This window comes from Trichechus manatus, unplaced genomic scaffold, assembly GCF_000243295.1.
Source record: "Trichechus manatus latirostris isolate Lorelei unplaced genomic scaffold, TriManLat1.0 scaffold00120, whole genome shotgun sequence".
Taxonomy (NCBI): Eukaryota; Metazoa; Chordata; class Mammalia; order Sirenia; family Trichechidae; genus Trichechus; species Trichechus manatus.
In genome coordinates this window covers 2305268-2324297 of record NW_004444056.1, presented here as the reverse complement: position 1 = coordinate 2324297, position 19030 = coordinate 2305268, and the positions used below count along the sequence as shown (strand labels likewise).

At 46.1% G+C, this 19030-nt stretch overlaps 1 protein-coding gene across 2 annotated transcripts in view; it reads left to right on the top strand.

The window, feature by feature from the left end:
- Window positions 1-1373: 1373 nt before the first annotated feature.
- Window positions 1374-19030, top strand: part of BICD2 (BICD cargo adaptor 2) — a 116324-nt gene continuing 98667 nt past the window's right edge. For both annotated transcript variants that reach the window (XM_023738609.1, XM_004384224.2), the window contains exon 1: window positions 1374-1708. In XM_023738609.1, the coding sequence (XP_023594377.1) occupies window positions 1469-1708 (240 nt within the window). In that variant the 5' untranslated portion in view covers window positions 1374-1468. The remainder of the gene's footprint in view (window positions 1709-19030) is intronic.

The window sequence follows — 19030 nt, the reverse complement described above, 5'->3', positions numbered from 1 at the left end:
CACATCAAAACAATGGTAAGTTAGCAGAAGGGGTACCATCTGGGAAAGGTCAAGGTCATGAAAGACAAAGACTGAGAAACTTCCAGATTAAAGGAGGCTAAAGAGACATGACAGCTGAATTCAATGCATGATCTTAGATTGGATCGTGGATAGAGGGGGGAAAAAGCTATAAAAGACACTATTGGGACATCAATGAAATTGGAATATGGACAGTGGATAATAGTACTGTAAACCTGTTGCTGTTGAGTCAATTCTAACTCATAGCGACCCATTAGGACAGAGGAGAACTGTCCCATAGGGTTTCCAAGGAGTGGCTGGTGGATTCAAACCGCCGACCTTTTGGTTAGCAGCTGAGCTCTTAACCACTGTGTCACCAGGGCTCCAACAGTACTGTATCAATGTTCAATCTCCTGAATTTGATAATTATACTGTGGTTATGTAAATGCCTTTATTTTTAGGAAATACACCCTGAAGTACTCAGAGGTTATAAAAGAAAGTCGTAGTTGGGGCTAAAGTTCTCTTTGATCCCTACCCACATACTCCTTCTGCTAACCTGTCATCATTTTGGTGTGTTCTCTTGCAGCTTGTTTCAACATTTAGGTCCATACACGTTCCCACAGAACGTTGTTCCTATGTTATTAGAAGTATAGAAATCCAGTACTGAATGCTTTATTATTTACTTCTCACTTGACAATGTCTCGGGGCTCCCTCCATCTCATTTAACTGTCGGGTAATCACATAGCGGGGCTGACTACCCCCCGTATTTTGGGCCAGTCCCTGCGGCCGTGCACGGAAGTTGGTTCTAGTTTTTTACCTCCACAGTGAGCCTCCTCGGACCCGGTCTACGAATTTCTCTAAGACGGCTCAAAGTGCTAAAACAGCAACATTTCAAAACAACCGCCAGCTGCTCTCCACACCGGCGATCAGGACTCACTGCGCCCTCGCATTCTAGGAGGAGCTCACTTAATCCTCACAAAAACCCTGCCAGGTCCCCTTAGAAGCTCCATGCCCAGTGAACATAAAGCACCAGACCACCGCCTTCTGCCACGGAAGGTCCTGGGGACTGCGGAGACCCCTCCAGCCGGCCCCAGCGCGTCAGCCAATTCCGACCTCTGCAGCCAGCAAAGAGAGCGTGCCTACAGGCCCACGACGCCGGAAGGAAAGCATCTTCAGTCGCGGAGCCTTCAGGGTCTCGGCTCAGTTACGTCGCAGCGCGGGCCTATCACAGCTGGGGGGAAGGGGGGCGGCGCGGGGCACGATGGGCCTTGTAGTGGGCGCGCGAGTGGAGACTACAGTCCCCACAATCCCTCGGGCGAAGAGAAGACTGCGGCGGCGCGTCCGCGGCCCGGGGCGGCCGTCGGGGATGGGCGGGGGTGACTGGTGAGCTCTGGGGGAGCTAGGGAACCGCGCCTGCTCGGCCTGAAGTGTCTGTTCCCGTGCTGGCTCAAGCTACCGCCCGTGAGCCACCATGTCGGCGCCCTCGGAGGAGGAGGAGTACGCGCGGCTGGTGATGGAGGCGCAGCCCGAGTGGCTGCGCGCCGAGGTGAAGCGGCTCTCCCACGAGCTGGCCGAGACCACGCGCGAGAAGATCCAGGCGGCCGAGTACGGGCTGGCGGTGCTTGAGGAGAAGCACCAGCTCAAGGTGCAGTTCGAGGAGCTCGAGGTGGACTATGAGGCCATCCGCGGCGAGATGGAGCAGCTCAAAGAGGTGAGCGGGCTGGGCCTCCGCCGCCACGCCCTCCCTCGGCCGCCAAGCAAGCCCCGCCCGATCGGACTCCCCCCAACGCCCCGACCCTCGAGTCGGGGAGTCCCGGCTCGGCTGGGCAGGGGTCCCTTGCGACGGAGGGTACACCGACGCCGAGAGAGAGGCGGCCGGCGCCCAAGGTCACCCTTCTCCTGGCAGAGGGAGATGGGTCCGGGAGGTGCTGTTTGTGGAAGAGGGGCCCAGGAACCCCCGAGAGCCTCCCTCGTCCCAGTCGTTGTGGCCGGCTTCTAAGGGCTTCTGCGGGTGGGGCTGCGGGGATCGCAGCTGGACCCTAAGGACCCCGGCTTCCCGGGGCAATCCCTCGTATGCCGGCTCCTGCCCCAGTCCCTGAAGAGTGGCAGCCTGCAACTGGCCCACTCTCTGGAGGATTCCAGCCCAACGGCTTCCTAGGAGCTAGGCAGGCCCCAGGATGTTGTAGACAGGACATGTGGGAGTGAGTCTTGACCTCCGCAAGCAAAGGCAGGGAATGCCCAGCCAGGCTGCTTTGGGGCTGAGCGGGCGTGGAACCTGTGCAGGTACCCACTTTCAGTCAAGCCATCGCCAGCCTGCCTTTCTCCTTGTGGCAGGCCTGTGGGCAGCACAGGCAGGGTTAGGTTTTATAAACAAACAAACAAAAAAACCCGTTGGTGTCGACTCGATTCGGACTTACAGGGACCTTGTAAGACAGGGTAGAACTGCCCCATAGGGTTTCCAAGGAGCGCCTGGTGGATTCAAACTGCCAACCTTTTCGTTAACCACTATGCCACCAGGGTTTCCAGATTTTATAAAATGGGGGTAATATTCTCTGCAGTGTTTCGCTGCCCTGTGGGTGGGTGGGTGGGTGGGTGGCATATGAATGCTGAGCCAAGAGCTGAGGCTGGCAGTTGGAGCTGACCAGTTGGGAAAGGCCAGGCCTAAGTCTGTCGCTGCGGCTGCTGCTGCTGCTGCTGTGTCACCTTCAGGCAAATCACTTCCCTTCTCTGGGCACAGCTACTTTCAGCGTGGTTTCAGCTTCCTGAGTGCTTTGAGGATGGGAAAGACCCTGGAAACGGGCCTGAGGGAGTCAGGGACTTGGTTTTGCCTGTGGCCATCACTGTTGGCTGGGGTCCCTCCAGCGTCCCGTTGCCAAGCACAGCTCCCCAACAAGGGTGCACTCTCCTCACTGCCATGATTATTTTTCCCACCAGCTGGGATGTATCGCTTCTCTTGACCACTTCCTGTCCCATGTCTCCTCCCAGGATCCTCACTGTGCCACTGAGAAGGCCTCTGCCGACGTGATGGCAGGTCTGTGGGTGCTCGAGTGGGGCCATGGCCCTCATGGACAGACCTCTGTTTCTTGTTTAATTTTAACTTTGAGGATTAGGAGATTTTTTTGTTTGTTTGTTTATAAAACCTAACCATTTGAGAGGTCTCTGGTGAGGAAGTAGGGGAGGGGGAAGCACCAGGGGCTTCTGGGAGAGTACCCGTGAGAACTGGACAACCTGCCACTTGCGGTAGTTCTTGTAGGATGATTTAAATACCTGCTTCTATCCCACCCCTCCTGGATGCCCAAACCCTGTTGTGGGGTTGGGAAGGGAGAAGTTGCTGTCTGGGTGGATACACCTGGGTTTGCCCTTTACCGGTGATGTGGCTGTAGGCAGGGACACTCTCTGAGCCTTATTTTCCCTCTCTGCCAAATGAGGGTGCAGCATTGCCCACCCAGATGGGTGGTTCTGAGGATCGTGTATTTGAACAAGCCTGGCATGGTGGCTGGTGTGTAGTTAACACTTTTGTAGCCTGTTGGTTTCTCTGACAGTTTGTGCCCCCTTTCCCCACTGACTCCTCCCTTGGCCAGGTGGACTCTTGACTGCTGGCTGTGGGTCTTGGGGATCCACCATGCTTGCTGTTTCCCTGATGCTCACCTCCCTGCATTCCCACCCCTTCCGGCCTTAGGCAGGTGCCTTGGCCCTTCAGAGTCTCTACTGCCTCCCTGGGAGACCAGTAGCACCCTCTGTGACTGTGGAGAGGAGTAAATGAGTTAGTCCAAGCCACGTATGTAAAGCAAGACTGGGGCAGAGGAGGTACTCAGTTGGTACCAGTAAACAACTGGCTGAGGGGCGAGTTGGGAGCTGGGCTCCTCCCAAATGTGCATGGGTCTCAGAACCTCGAGGCCAACTCGTTTGACCTGTGGCCTGGTGGTCTGTGTGCAGGTAGTAGAGGCTCTCTGAGCCGGGCTTGGCTGGCACTGCATAAGTGAGAGGGCTGAGATGAAGTCCCTCCTGCAAGTGGCCCAGTTTGGTGGCAGAGAAACACAAATAGGTGGGGTGGGGGTGACCCATCACAAGTCCAGCTGTGCCCCTGCTTCCCCTCCTCTGGTGGATAGTTAAGAAAACTAGATGGATGCTGGGTTAGGTAAATACTGTTTCCTGTCCTGAGTGGCTGTGTGACTTTAGGCCAGGTACATCTTACTCTCTTTCCTTAGCTGCAGCTTCCAAGGGGACAGGTATGCTAGGGCTGCCAGCTCCTGTCTACGGGCAGTCCAGCAGGTATTGTGGGTGGTGGACTGAGGCTGGGGCCAGGCAGGAGGGCATGGGGGGGGACCTGTGTGTGAACCAGGCCAGGCACATGTGGCCTGATTGGATCAGAGGCCTGGTCTTTGTGGATCTGGAATAAGATGACAGGAAGGCCTCGCCCCTGTGCTCCTCTCCAGGCCTGCCTGGCCTGGTACAAGTAGAGCTCAGATACAGTCTCAGAACTGAACCTGGGATCTGAGAGCAGAAGGAGGCAGGATTGGATCTTGGTGTCTTTGCTGCCTTGCTGTATCACTTTGGGCTGTTGTTGAACTTGTCTCTGAAGTGGGGTGAGAAGGTGCCTCCAGAGAGGGCTGCAGATAGAGTTAGGTGAACTCTGGTGGGTCAGGGCTAGTGTGAGGCCTGGCGCAAAAAAACCCAACCAAACCCATTGCTGTCAAGTTGATTCTGACTCATAGCGACCCTATAGGACAGAGTAGAACTGTAAGTGCTTAATGAATACTTTTCTACTTTAGTGTTGTCGCTGTATCTCCCACCTGTTTAAGCCCTGATTTCCTCATTGCTGTGTCTGCTGTCTTTCTCCGTTTGTCACCACACTATTCCTTGTCCCTTGCTCAGTCTTCAGTGGTTCCTATTGCCTGCCTCTTGAAGGGCCTAACTTCGTAGCTTAATCCCAGGGTCTGGCTTGGGTTTGTGTTTTTTTTTCCTGTTCTGCCTTCTTCCTTTATTTACCCTTAGGCTGGCCATAATTGGATTAGTCACCCTACCTGTTTCTCCACCTATGCTCCTGGGAATCCCACTAGTGTGTCCCACTGCTCCTCAAGGCTCCATGTGAACACTTCTCCTTTGGGAAGTCTGCCTGCTCACTGCCTTCTGGACCTAGCCGAGCCCTGTCTCCGCTGTCTGCAGGCCTCTCCCATCCTGTACCCATGAATGCGCCTTGGCCTCCTAGGAGGCTGGCAGGGCGGCAGTGAGTCTTATTGTCTTGACATTTTCACCTCTGTGTTGTTCATGGTGTAGTGTCTAGAATGAGTCAGGTTCAGCAGCAGCACGAATGGCTCCTTGCCTCCCAGGGACAGCCTCAAGGGGCTGGAACCAGAAACTGGTGGAAGTAGCTGCTCTGTTCCCGTCACTCCCTCTCTCCCTGTCTTTTGCATCCTCTCCTCCTGGAGGAACACGCCTCCCATTTCTCCTGTGACTTGCACAGTTCTTGGGCAAGAAGGATTAATCCCCTCCTCTAGTGGATGGGGAAGTTGAGGTAGGGGTTGTTATGACCTAAGGAAGGCTTTGTAGCTCCAATCAGTTTGGGAAAGATTCTTGGCATTGGCACGAGGCTCTTGATCCAAATCCTTGGACAAAAATATGACTGCGAAGTCGATTTGATCCCGTACGTGATGATGTCACGTGGTCAGACAGGTGAGGATTGTTGTGTGTGGTGACTTGCCAGGGACTGTGGTGGGTTTGTGGGACTGGGGCCTGCTGCTCAGCATCCAGAGGCCTCTGTGGACGAGGAAGCCTGGCGAGGGCCATGTGTACATTAGCTGCTCCCATCATAGCCTCACCATGTCCCCTTTACTCCTTCCTCCTCCCACCAGCCCTAGGAGGTCACCATTATAGTTGTGTCCATTTTACAGCTGGACAAACTGAGGCACAGAGAAGATGAGGAGTTGCCCAAAGCTGTGAACTCAGGCATCTGGGCTCCGGTGTCTGCTCTTAACTCCTGGTGCACCCGCTCCTCGAGAGGACAGGTGGCCACTGTGCAGAGGGAAAGGTGACGGTGACTGGGCTGAACCCTCAGTGCTCACTACTCAGTGTCTTAAAGAGTTGACAGGCGAGGCCAGGCCACTCTGAGTGTTTGCTTCTGGGCAGGAGCAGCCCTGATTTTGGTTTAAACAAATAGAGGATTTCTTCTGCTCTTCTGATACCACCATAGGGCCTGCTTGCTGGCAGGGGGCGGGGGGCAGGGCACCCAATGTAACAAAACCCTGTTTCTTGAGCAGAGAGCTGTTGGGCGGCTGGGAGGCTGTGGTAGACGTGAGCATTTCAGGGGCTGGGCTGGGGTGCTGATCTGCTGCAGATATGAAGAAGCCTGACTGGTGGAAGTCAGGGTCCCAAGAATCCTCGTGGTCCAGAAGGTGGCCCCGTCCCCAGGGACCCTACGATCAGGGAGAGGCATGTGCTCCCACTCTTGTCACTAAACCGCGGGGTGGTTCACCTCCCTTCTTGGAGCCCTTCTTTCCCCACCTACAAAATGTGTGTGGGTCGGGGACGGGTCTTGAAGGACTCTTAAAGGGCCCTCCCACTTTTAAAAGTGTTGGAGATGCCAAGTCAAGCCCTCATGCTGTTTCCTCCTGCAGGGGCTGGGGATGGCACCTGCACACTGCGAAGGACTGCTGGACCTGGCTGTGGGATCTACCTGGAAGCCAAATGCATCTAGACATTTCCAGTCCAGCCCTGTCAACACATGGAAGAGTGGCTTTGGCCACCTTCCCTGGATGCGGAGCTGGCTCCTCTCCGGGGAATGCCAAGGATGCTTTGAGGCTTAGCATGTAGAAGCCAGAGGGAAGCACAGGCTCAGTGCTAGAAGCCTGCCCTGCCATGATGTGGGCCTGAGGGGAGAGCCTGTCACAGCAGGAAAGCTGGTGCTCTCTGGGCAGGGCTGGGGGGCAGCAGAGGGCAGGCAGCAGGCGGTGGAGTGGAAGACTGGGGAGTTCATCCAGGTCCCTAGTTTCCAGACTCTGCACTCGGACAGAAAGGAGTCAGTCCAGCCTTTCTGCCTCAGTTTCCTTCCCTGTAAGGTGGGGCTAGTAATAGCTCCTTGTCACAGGATAGCTACCTAGAGACGACTGTGTTATCACAGGACCTGGCACACTGGGCACCCATAGGGGTCACTTGTTCTTGGGCCTCCTCAGGTTTGGAAGCATTTGGGTCTGTGAGCAGCCGTCCATTGTTGGAGTCTTGGCGGTTCCTGCAGGGACCCCTCCCCCATGAGCACCTCAAGGACCCCAAGCCTTTCTTGGAGGGAAGAGCTCAGTTTCCTCCTGGTCAGTTTGAGGCAGCCACCCCTTCAATAAGATAAATGTGACCCAAATGCGGAGCTGCTGCATACATTGTTGTAAAGACAGGATTTGTTTTTCCTCAGAGAATGTACAAGGTGTTTGAGGGGAAGGGGCTGGTGGCATGGGCTGGCAGGGCCAGCTAGTCTTTTCAGTTATTGCTCTCCTGCTGCGAACCATGCCTGGTGCTGACTCTGACGAATGTACAACCCCTGGTCCCATTGTTGTGGGAGATTCAGCCTGGAGCTCCTCAGGTGGACACTGGGAGCAGGAGAGGGCCCTGTGTGGCTGCCCAGCTGGCTGTCCTCGGGATCAAACGCTGCTGTCCAAGGCCAGGCTTTTCCCTGACCACGCTTGTCTCCCCGCCATGGGAGGTTGACCGTGAGCTGGAGCTCCGGGGCAGGGTGGGGTGCTGCTCATCACCCTCAGAGCAGTGCGGGGTGAATGGGCATGGAGAGGAGTGGGGCCATCTAGGCTCAGGCAGGTGATGGGCGTAGTTCTTTTTTTTTAAAGAACTTAATATACTTGAAAACTACACATTCATTGTAGAAACGTCCGAAATTGCAGATGAGCAGTATCTGCCCACATAATTGAGGTTTAAGCCTGGATAACAACTTGGTGCTTCTGCTTACCGGCCTTTTTCTTCCTGTGTATGTATGTGAGATATACAAGGTACCATAAAAAAAATAGAAAGTGCTTTGTGCATCTACAACAGTTTTCTTTAAAAAGATTTAGAATTTGATGTTACCTTCTGAGTTGCAGAAAAGTAGGTTTAATTAAAGTGAATAAAGACAAGAAAGATTTCTGTGGTGATTCCGAAGGGGCTATTAGCTCATTTACAATTTTTGATCATTATATAAAATAATGTCAGGGTTTGCATTTTATGTATTTGTTTTTTTAAAGGCTTCTCCCCCCTCTCCCATTGGTCTCCTCCTAAAAGACTCTACTATTTTTACTAAAACACCTTCCTATTATTGGAGGTTTTAAACATAACCCAGGGTACCCAGCTTCAGCAGTTGTCAACTTTTGGCCACCTTGATTTGACTCTTTCTGTAAATACATCAGTGTATATTGCTGAGAAATAAAGACTCTTTATAAAACATTTTTTACAAAACCACAATTGAATTTTCACACCTAAAAAAATAATATTAATTCCCTAATATTGTCTGACATCTTTGTGTTCAGATTTCACCGATTTGTTTCATGAATAGCATCTTAGAGTTGCTTTGTTTGCAATGGGACCCAAGCAGGATCTACAGATAGCACTTGGTTGCAGTCTTGTAATTTAAAAGATGAAGCCTCAGGTGTTCCTTGTTGTAGGGCCGTCCCGGGTCTCCTGCCCTCCTCACTGGAGCCCAGAGCTGGGATTAGCCCCAGGCTGCTCTCTCTGTCCAGGGTAGACTGCAGCTCTCTGAGCTGTGGAGGGAGATGGCAGACAAACCTGGCCTGGCCAAGCCTTCAGCTCTTATGTTTACTTTTCCTTTCTTTACAAATAGCTGGGTAACTTCTTCAGGTGTTATGAAGCTTGGCTCTGTGTTGGCCGCACAGTTGGCATCCGTCCCCAATTCACTGTTAAACCAGCCCTCACTGGCGCCTACTATGTCACGTGTCGAGTGCGTTCTGTCAGGCAGATGCTGAGCACTCTAAACCAGAGGAAGTAGCTATTATTGTCGCTGTGCTACGCTAACTTACCACGTTATTCACTAGCAAGGAGGAACAAAGCAGCTGACTCAGCAACTTTTGGCTTGATTTGCTATGTGATCCTAAGCAGGTCCCCCTCTCTGGGCCTCAGTTGCCTTGTTTTGTTTTTTTAAAAAAATACTTTGTGAAATGTTCTTCAATTGAGATTTTTTGCGATGTCCCAGATTTTTCTGGGCTGTAGAATGTCCCTCACTTGGGGTGTTTTTCTCTTAAGATGGGGGTTATTGGGTTATTGGCAGGAAAACCACTGAGGTAAAGTGCCATTCTCATCACATCATATTAAGGGTACATACTATCAACGTGTCTTATCACTGTTGATGTTGATCTTGATCATCTGGTTGAGGTGGTGCTGGTCAGGTTTCTCCACTGTAAAGTTACTCTTTTTCCACCTTCCATGCTCTACTCTCTGGAAAGGAGTCACTCTGTGCAGCCCACACCTAAGGAGTGAGGAGTTAAGCCCCTCTTCCTGGACGGCAGAGGTGCTACATAAATTATTTGGAATTCTTCTCCACAGGAGATTTGTCTCTTCTCCATCATTTATTTGTGTCTGTACAGACTCATGAATATTTATCTTATACTTTGGGTTATAATCCAGTACTATTTTACCTTTTTTGTTGCTCAGATTGTTCCAGCTTTGGCTATTGGGAGCTCTTTCAGTTGACTCCTTGTGCCCCTTTGACATACCCCCATCATTATGGTTTTTCTTTCTCTGGTTTCCTTTCTTTTCTTCCTCTCTCCTCGCCATCCTCCTTCCCTTTGTGTTTTTTTTTTCTTTCTTTTTCTATTTTTTGAACACTTCTTTACTCTCTGGCACTACAAAGTCCTTCAGTCTCGCCTTGTGTATTCCCTGTGCCAGTCCTAGAATCAGCCATTTCTCCAAGGAGCCCTGGTTCCTTTTATTTGATAATGGTATTAGAAACCAAGATCTGGGTACTGGGTATCTTCCTTGCTAGTGGGGTATCATTGCTTCTAGGCCCGTTCAGCTGACAAAGCAAAGAAATGTGTATGTATATTAATCCATGTATATACACACATCTGTAAAATATTTCTGTATGTAACCGTCTGTATATATATTTCACTAAACATCAGTTCATACCGATGTCGCCAGTTCTAATCCATTACCACATGGCTCATCCTCACCATTACCCCTGCTTATCTGTAACCTCCCACTTCAACAGTGAAAAACCTAGCTCCTATCATCTGCCATACAATTACTTAATTATTCAATTCTAGCATGCATATATAAGGTCGCTATGAGTTGGAATTGACTCGATGGCAATGGGTTTTGTTTTTTTAGCATACATATATAGTGGTTTCAAAATTGTTAACTTGTACACCCATGGGGGATAATTTTATCAGCTAGAGTACAGTGCTTATGACAGGTCCTTTTGACTTTAGTGTTATAGACTCCACTCATTCCCAAAGTTACTTAGGTCAGCACCTTTTTCCACCCCTTTCAGTGAAGTTGTTTCATACATTTCTAATACAGTTAGCTTGGTTTGTCACATCATGCCTACCATCTTGGAATTCCTCCTTCTCCAACTCCTAAATGATTTATTTTAATTTTCATATATATTAAGGTTCGCTCTTTGTGCTATAAAGTCTTATGGACTTTGACAAATGCATAGTGTCGTTTACCTATCATTACGGTATCATAAACCCAAATGAAACCAAATCTGCTGTCATTGAGTCATTTCCGACTCATAGCGACCCTATAGGACAGAGTAGAACTGCCCCACAGGGTTTGCCCTCATGGCTGTAAATCTTTATGGAGGCCGACTGCCACATCTTTTTCCCTTGGAACAACTGGTGGATTCGAACCGCTGACCTTTTCGGTTAGCTGCTGAGTGCTTTAATCACTGTGTCACCAGAGCTCCTTATAGTATCATATAGAATGGCTTTACTGCCTTAAAAAATCCCCTGTGCTCCACCTATTCAGATGGCCCCTCCCTCCTGAACCCCTGGCAGCCACTCATCTTTAAGATTCATCCATGTCTTTTCTCTTGGCTTGGTAGCTCTCTCTTTTTTTTTTTTTAAATCACGGAGTAATATTCTGTTGTATGCATGTACCACAGTTGTTTATTCATTCGTCTATTAAAGGACATCATGGTTGCTTGCAGTTTGTTTTTTGTGTAGATCTGTTTTCATATTAGCTGGGTAAATACTAAGAGCATAATTGCTGGATTGAATGATAAGACTGTATTTAATTTTAAGAAACTACCAGACTATCTTCCAAAGTGGCTGTGCCACTTTGTGGTCTCACAAGCAGTGAATGAGAGTTTCTGTTTCTCCGCATCTTCACCAGCAATTAACATTCGTTTTTCGGATTTTAGCCATTCTAATAGATGTGTGGAGCCCTGGTGGCACAGTGGTTAAGAGCTTGGCTGCTAACCAAACGACTGGCAGTTGGAATCCACCAGGGCTCCTTGGAAACCCTATGGGGGCAGTTCTACCCTGTCCTGTAGGGTTGCTATGGATCGAAATTGACGGATAGCAAAGGGTTTGGGGTTTTTCTGGGGAATAGATGTGTAGTGATATGTCATTGTTGTTTTAATTTGCAATTTCCTAACGACATAATGTTGAGCATCTTTTCATATTGTTAAATGAAATGAATAATTTCTTTATAAGGGTCACCACAAAGCTGGTTCCTATGAGGCAGAGGTTAAAGATGTCCTAAATATCTGACTTCTCCAAACTGCCGTACCACTCCATCATCTCTGACTTCAACTACTGAAGGGAGCCTCAGTACTCTCCCTCCCATCTTTGGGTGCGGTAATTTGCTGCAACATCTCTCAGAACTCATGAACCGTACTTACAGTTAAGTAGTTTATTAGGGAAGTAACAGGGTGCAATTCAGGATCAGGAATGACTCAGGATATAGTTCTTTGATCAGGACAGCTTCCTCTCAGTCATACCCACAGGCAGGCCTCTCCCTCTGGCCCTCAGCCCCTCGGCCTCTCAGCCTGGCCTCTGCCTTGCTTGGGCAAGTGTTACAAAGCTCTTTAGTTCTACCGGTAAGTGCCCGGAGGTACCCCACTCCACCAGCAAGCCTCCTGTCCGAGGGCACTTAGCTCTCTGGCTCTGTAGGTCTGCATGCCCACTGTAGCCATCTTGCTTCACGGGCCAGGAAGCCCACCGTGCTGTCTTGAGCAGTTCTCCTTCTTCTGGTGCTGCCATTTCTCTGCTGCCGCTTCTCGCCATCTCGCACCATATCCGATGTTATAGCACTCTGTTGATATGTACGTGTATGTGTGTGTGTATATATATGTATATATGTATGTATATAAGTATAGAACAAGGATAAAATTATATCACAGGGCACAAGAAATATAAGGACATAATTAGTGGTAACAACAACAAAAGTGGGGGAGGAATGGTATACGTATAGAATTTCTTGTAAGTTACTAAAGTTGATACCAACTTATCCTAAAATGTTATAAATACAAGCTGTTAAATGTAATATTCGTAGTAAACACTGAAAATATATATTAAAAAAATACACAAAAGGAGAGAAGAAGTGAACCAAAAAGGCTCACTACAACTAACCAACAAAATACAAAAGCAAGCAGTACTAAAGGACAGAGACAAAGAAGGCTAAGACACACAAAAAGACAACAAAATGGCAGAAGTAAGTCACTTCTTATCAGTAATTACAGTGAATGTAAGTGGACTAAATGCTCCAATCAGAAGGCAGAGAATGGCAGAATGGATTTAAAAAAAACACATGATACAACTATATGCTGTTTACAAGAGACACATTAAACCCAAAGACATAAATAGGTTGAAAGTGAAAGAATGGAAAAAAATACTCCATGCAAATAATTACCCAAAGAGAACTGGAGTAACAGTCTTAATATCAGACAAAGTAGACTTAAAGACAAAATCTATTAGAAGAGATAAAAAGATGGACATTATATAGTGATGAAAGGATCAATTAATCAAGAAGATTTAATAATCATAAATACATATGCACCTAACATCGGGCATCTAAATATGTAAAGCAAACACTGATAGAATTGAAGGGACAGATGGTACTACAATAATAGTTGGAGACTTCAGTATACCACTTTCAGTATGGGACAGAACATCTAGAAAGAAGATCAACAAGGAAACAGGACCTGAATGACATAAACCTACTAGACTTAACAGGCATATAGAATACTCCACGCAAAAACAGCACAATATACATTCTACTCCAGTACACATGAATAATTCTCCAGGATAGACTGTATTTTAGGTTACAAAGCAAGTCTTGATAAATTTAGAAAGATTAAAATCATACAAAGTATTTTCTCTGACCACAACAGAGTGAAGCTAGAAATGAGTAACAGAAAAAAAACCAGAAAATACACAGACATATGGAAATTTACACACTACAGGCGTACCATGGAGATATTGTAAGGTCAGTTCCAGACCACCGCGTTAAAGCAAATATTGCAATAAAGTGAGTCACATGAATTTTTTGGTTTCCCAGTGCATATAAAAGTTACATTTACACTATACTGTAGTCTCTTAAGTGTGCAATAGCAGTATGTCTCTCAAAAAACAGTGTACACACGTTAATTAAAAAATACTTTATTGCTAAAAACTGCTAACCATCATCTGAGCCTTCAGCAAGTCATAACATTTTTGCTGGTGGAGGGTCTTGCCTCGATGTTGGTGGCTGCTGACTGATCAGTGTGGTGGTTGCTGAAGGTTGGGGTGGCTGTGGCAATTTCTTAAAATAAGACAACAATGAAGTTTGCTGTATCGATTGACTCATCCTTTCATGAAGTATTTCTTTGTAGCACTGATGCTGTTTGATGGCATTTTACCCACAGAACTTCTTTCAAAATTGGAGTTAATCCTCTCAAATGCTGCCACTGCTTTATCAACTAAGTTTATGTAATATTCTAAATATATTGTCGTCATTACAACAATGTTCACAGCATCTTCACCAGGAATAGATTCTATCAAGAAACCACTTTCTTTGCTCATCCATAAGAAGCAGTTCCTCATCTGTTAAGTTTTATCATGAGATTGCAGTTCAGTCACATCTTCAGGCTCCACTTCTAATTCTAGTTCCTTTGCTGTTTCCACCACATCTGTAGTTACTTCCTCCAATGAAGTCTAGAACCGCTCAAAGTCATCCATAAGGGTTGGAATCAACTTCTTCCAAACTCCTGTTAATGTTGATACTTTGAACTCCTTCCATGAATCACAAATGTTCTTGATGGCATCCAGAATGGTGAATTGTTTCCAGAAGGTTTTCAATTTACTTTGCCCAGATCCATCAGAGGAATCACTATGGCAGCTATAGCCTTACATAGTATATTTATTAAATAATGAGACTTGAAAGTTGAAATTACTCTTTCATCTATGGGCTGCAGAATGGATGTTGTGTTAGCAGGCATAAAAACAACATTAATCTCTTTGTACATCTCCATCAGAGCTCTTGGGTGATCAGGTGCATTGTCAATGTGCAATAATATTTTGAAAGGAATCTTTTTTTTCTGAGCAGTAGGTCTCAACAGAGGGCTTAAAATATTTAGTAAACCATGTTGTAAACAGATGGCTGTCATCCAGGCTTTGTTGTTCCACTTACAGAGCACAGGCAGAGTAGATTTAGCATAATTCTTAAGGGCCTGAGGATTTTCAGAATGGTAAATGGGCACTAGCTTCAACTTAAAATCACCAGCTGCATTAGCCCCTAACAAGAAGCTTTGAAGTCCTAGGTAGTATCTTCTTCCAATATAAGTTGTTTTGTCTACACTGAAAATCTCTTGTTTAGTATAGCCACCTTTATCAATTATCCCAGATAGATCTTCTGGATAACTTGCTGCAGCTTCTACATCAGCACTTGCTGCTTCGCTTTGTACTTTTATATTATGGAGATAGCTTCTTTCCTTAAACCTCATGAACCAACCTCTGCTAGTTCAAACTTCTCATCTACAGTTTCCTCACCTCTCTCAGCCTTCATAGAATTGAAGAGAGTTAGGGCCTTGCTCTGGATTAGGCTTTGGCTTAAGGGAATGTTGTGGCTGGTTTGATCTTCTATCCGGACCACTAAAACTTTTGCCATATCAGCAATAAGGCTGTTTCGCTTTCTCACCATTCTTGTGTTCTCTGGAGTAGCACTTTTAATTTCCTTCAAGAACTTTTCCTTTGCATTCACAACTTGGCTGACTGTTTGGCACAAGAGACCTAGCTTTCGGCCTGTTTTGCCTTTTGACATGCCTTCTTCACTAAGGTTAATCATTTCTAGCTTTTGATTTAAAGTGAGAGACGTGCAACTCTTTCTTTCACCTGTACACCTAGAGGCTGTTACAGGGCTATTGGCCTAATTTCAATATTGTTGTGTCTCAGGGAATAGGGAGGCCCAAGAAGAGGGAGAGAGATGGGGGAACAGCTGGTCAGTGGAGCAATCAGAACACACAGAACATTTATTGATTAAGTTCATTGTCTTATATGGGTGCAGTTTGTGGCACCCCAAAACAATTACAATGGTAACATCAAAGATCACTGATCACAGGTCACCATGACAGATACAATAATAATTAAAAAGTTTGAAATGTTGTGAGAATTACCAAAATGTGAAAGAGACATGAAGTGAGCACAAGCTGTTGGAAAAATGGTACAGATAGGCTTGCTTGATATAGGATTACCACAGACTTTCAATTTGTAAAAAACAATGTCTGTGAAGTGCAATAAAGACAAAGCGTGATAAAATGAGGTATGCATGTATTAAACTACCAGTGGGTTAAGGGAGAAATCACAAATTTCTTAGAGTCAAATGAAAAGGAAAGCACAACATAAACCAGAACTTACAGAATGCAGCATAGTCAGTACTTAGAGGGAAACTTATAGCAATAAATGCCTACATAAAAAAAAGAAGATCTCAAATTAACATCCTAACTCAGCAACTACAGGAACTAGAAAGAGAAGAGCAAACTAAGGCTAAACCTACCAGAAGAAATGAAATAACAAAGAACAGAGCATAAATAAATAAAATCGAAAACAGAAAAACAGTGAAGAGAATCAATAAAACCAGAAGGTTGTTCTTTGAAAAAATGAATAAAATTGACAAACCTTTAGCTATACTGACCAAAAAGGAAAACAAGGATGCAAATAACCAAAATTAAAAAATGAAAAAGGGGACATTACAATTGACCCTATAGACATACAGAGAATTACGACAGGATATTATGAACAACTATATGGCAACAAACTAGATAACCTAGATGAAATGGACAAATTCTTAGAAGCGCACAATCTACCCAACTGAATCAAGAAGAAACAGAAGGTCTCAACAGACCCATAACAAGTGAGGATGTTGAATCAGTCATCAAAAACCTCCCTCCTGCCCTGATGTAAAAGACCTATACAAAGAAGACTATAAAACACTACTGCAAGAAACCAAAAGAGACTTACATAAATGGGAAAACATACCATGCTCATGGATAGGTAGAGTCAGCATTGTGAAAATGACAATTCTACCCAAAGCAATCTGCAAACACAATGCAGTCTCGATCCAAATACCAACAACATTCTTTAACGAGATGGAAAAACTAATCTAGCTCAACTGGCATAAAGGGAAAGGGAAGAGGCCCCGGATAAGTAAAGCACTATTGAAGAAGAAGAACAAAGTAGGAGGACTTGCATTACCTGACCTCAGAACCTACTATACAGCTACAGTTGTCAGAACAGCCTGGTACTGGTACAACAAGTGACACATTGACCAATGGTACAGAATTGAGAACCCAGATATAAATCTATCCACCTATGGTCACTTGATCTTTGACAAAGGCCTGAAGTCCATCCAATGGGCAAAAGACAGTCTTTTTAACTAATAGTGCTGGCAAAAGTGGATGTCCATCTGTAGAAAAAAAGAAACAGGACCCAACCTCACAGCATACACAAAAACTAATTCAAAATGGATCAAAGACTTAGATCATAAAAGAAAAAATAAGGTCAACTCTAGAGGCCCCAATACACGTCATTAACAGGATACAAACGATAACTAATGATACACAACACCTGAAGATATGCTAGATAACTGGGATCTTCTAAAAATTAAACACTTCTGCTCATCAAAAGACTTCACCAAAAGAGTAAAAAAAGAACCCACAGACTGGGAAAAAATTTTTGGCAATGACAAATCTGACTAAGTTCTGATCTCTAAAATCTATAGGAAAATCCAACACCTCTACAACAAAAAGACAAATAATCCAATTTAAAAATGGGCGAAAGATATGAACAGACACTTCACCAAAGAAGACATTCAGGCGGCTAACAGATACATGAGGAAATGTTCATGATCACTAGCCATTAGAGAAATGCAAATCAAACTACAATGAGATATCATCTCACCCTGAAATTACTGGCGCAAATAAAAAAAACAGAAAATAACGAATGTTGGAAAGGCTGCAGGGAGATTGGAACTCTTAAGCACTGTTGGTGGGAATGTAAAATGGTACAGCCACTTTGGAAAATGATATGGCGCTTCCTTAAAAGGCTAGAAATAGAAATAATGTATGATCCAGCAATCCCACTCCTAGGAATACATGCTAGAGAAGCAAGAGCCGTCACATGAATAGACATATGCACACCCATGTTCATTCCAGCATTTTTACAATAGCAAAAAGATGAAAACAAACTAGGTGCCCATCAACAGGTGGATGGATAAACTATGGTACATACACACAATGGAATCCTACACAACGATAAAGAACAATGATGAATCTGTGAAGCGTCTCACAACATGGATGAATCTGGAGGGCATTATGCTGAGTGAAATAAATCAATCACGAAAGGACAAATACTGTATGAGACCACTACTATAAAAAAAAAAGTTTACACTTAAAAAGAAACAATCTTTGATGATTACGGGGGAGGGGAAGGATGAGAGGGAAAAACACTAAATAGACAATAGGTAAGTGGTAACTTTGGTGAAGGATAAGACAGTACACAATACTGGGGAAGCCAGTACAACTTGTCCAAGGAAAGGCCACGGAAGCTTCATAGACACATCCAGACTCCCTGAGGGACCAAATTACTGGGCTGAGGACTTTGGGGACCGTAGTCTCGGTGAACACCTAGCTCAATTGGCATAACATAATTTATAAAGAAAATGTTCTACATTCTTCTTTGGTGAGTAGCGTCTAGGGTTTAAAAGCTTGTGAGCAGCCATTTAAGATACTCCACTGGTTTCACCCCATCTGGAGCAAGGGAGGATGAAGAAAACCAAAGACACAAGGGAAAGATTAGTTTAAAAGGCTAATGGACCACAACTACCGCAGCCTCCGCCATACTGAGTCCAGCACAGCTAGATAGTGCCCAGCATCTACCACTGACTGTTCTGAGAAGGATCACAATAGAGGGTCCCAGACAGAGCTAGAGAAAAATGTGGAACAAAATTTTAACTCACACACACACACACACACAAACACACGCACACGCACACTCACTCACACACACACACACACACACACTCACACACAAGACCAGACTTACTGGTCTGACAGATACTGGAAAACCCCAAGAGTATGGTTCCCGGACAGCCTTATAGCTCAGTAATGAAGTCACTCCTGAGATTCACTCTTTAGCCAAAGATTAGACAGGCCCATAAAACAAAACAAGACTAAATGGGCACACCGTCACAGGGGCAAGGACGAGAAGTCAGGCAGGGACAGGAAAGCTGGTAATGGGGAACCCAAGTTTGAGAAGGGGAGAGTGTTGACATGTTGTGTGGTTGGCAACCAGTGTCACAAAACAATATGTATATTAATTGTTTAATGAGAAACTAGTTTGCTCTGTAAACCTTCATCTAAAGTACAATAAAAAAAAAAAAAAAATTAACCCCCCACCCAAATAAAGAAAGCCAGAGAGATTTATGTCCCACGTCTGCCTTATCTGGGCACTGACTCCACACACCCCTGTCCTTATCAGACAGACTTCCCTGTGATTTTGACAGTTTCTGTGTCTTTCCAGCTGACAGTTCAGGCCCAGGAAAATCACAGTTTAATGAGAAGTTTCCTCCT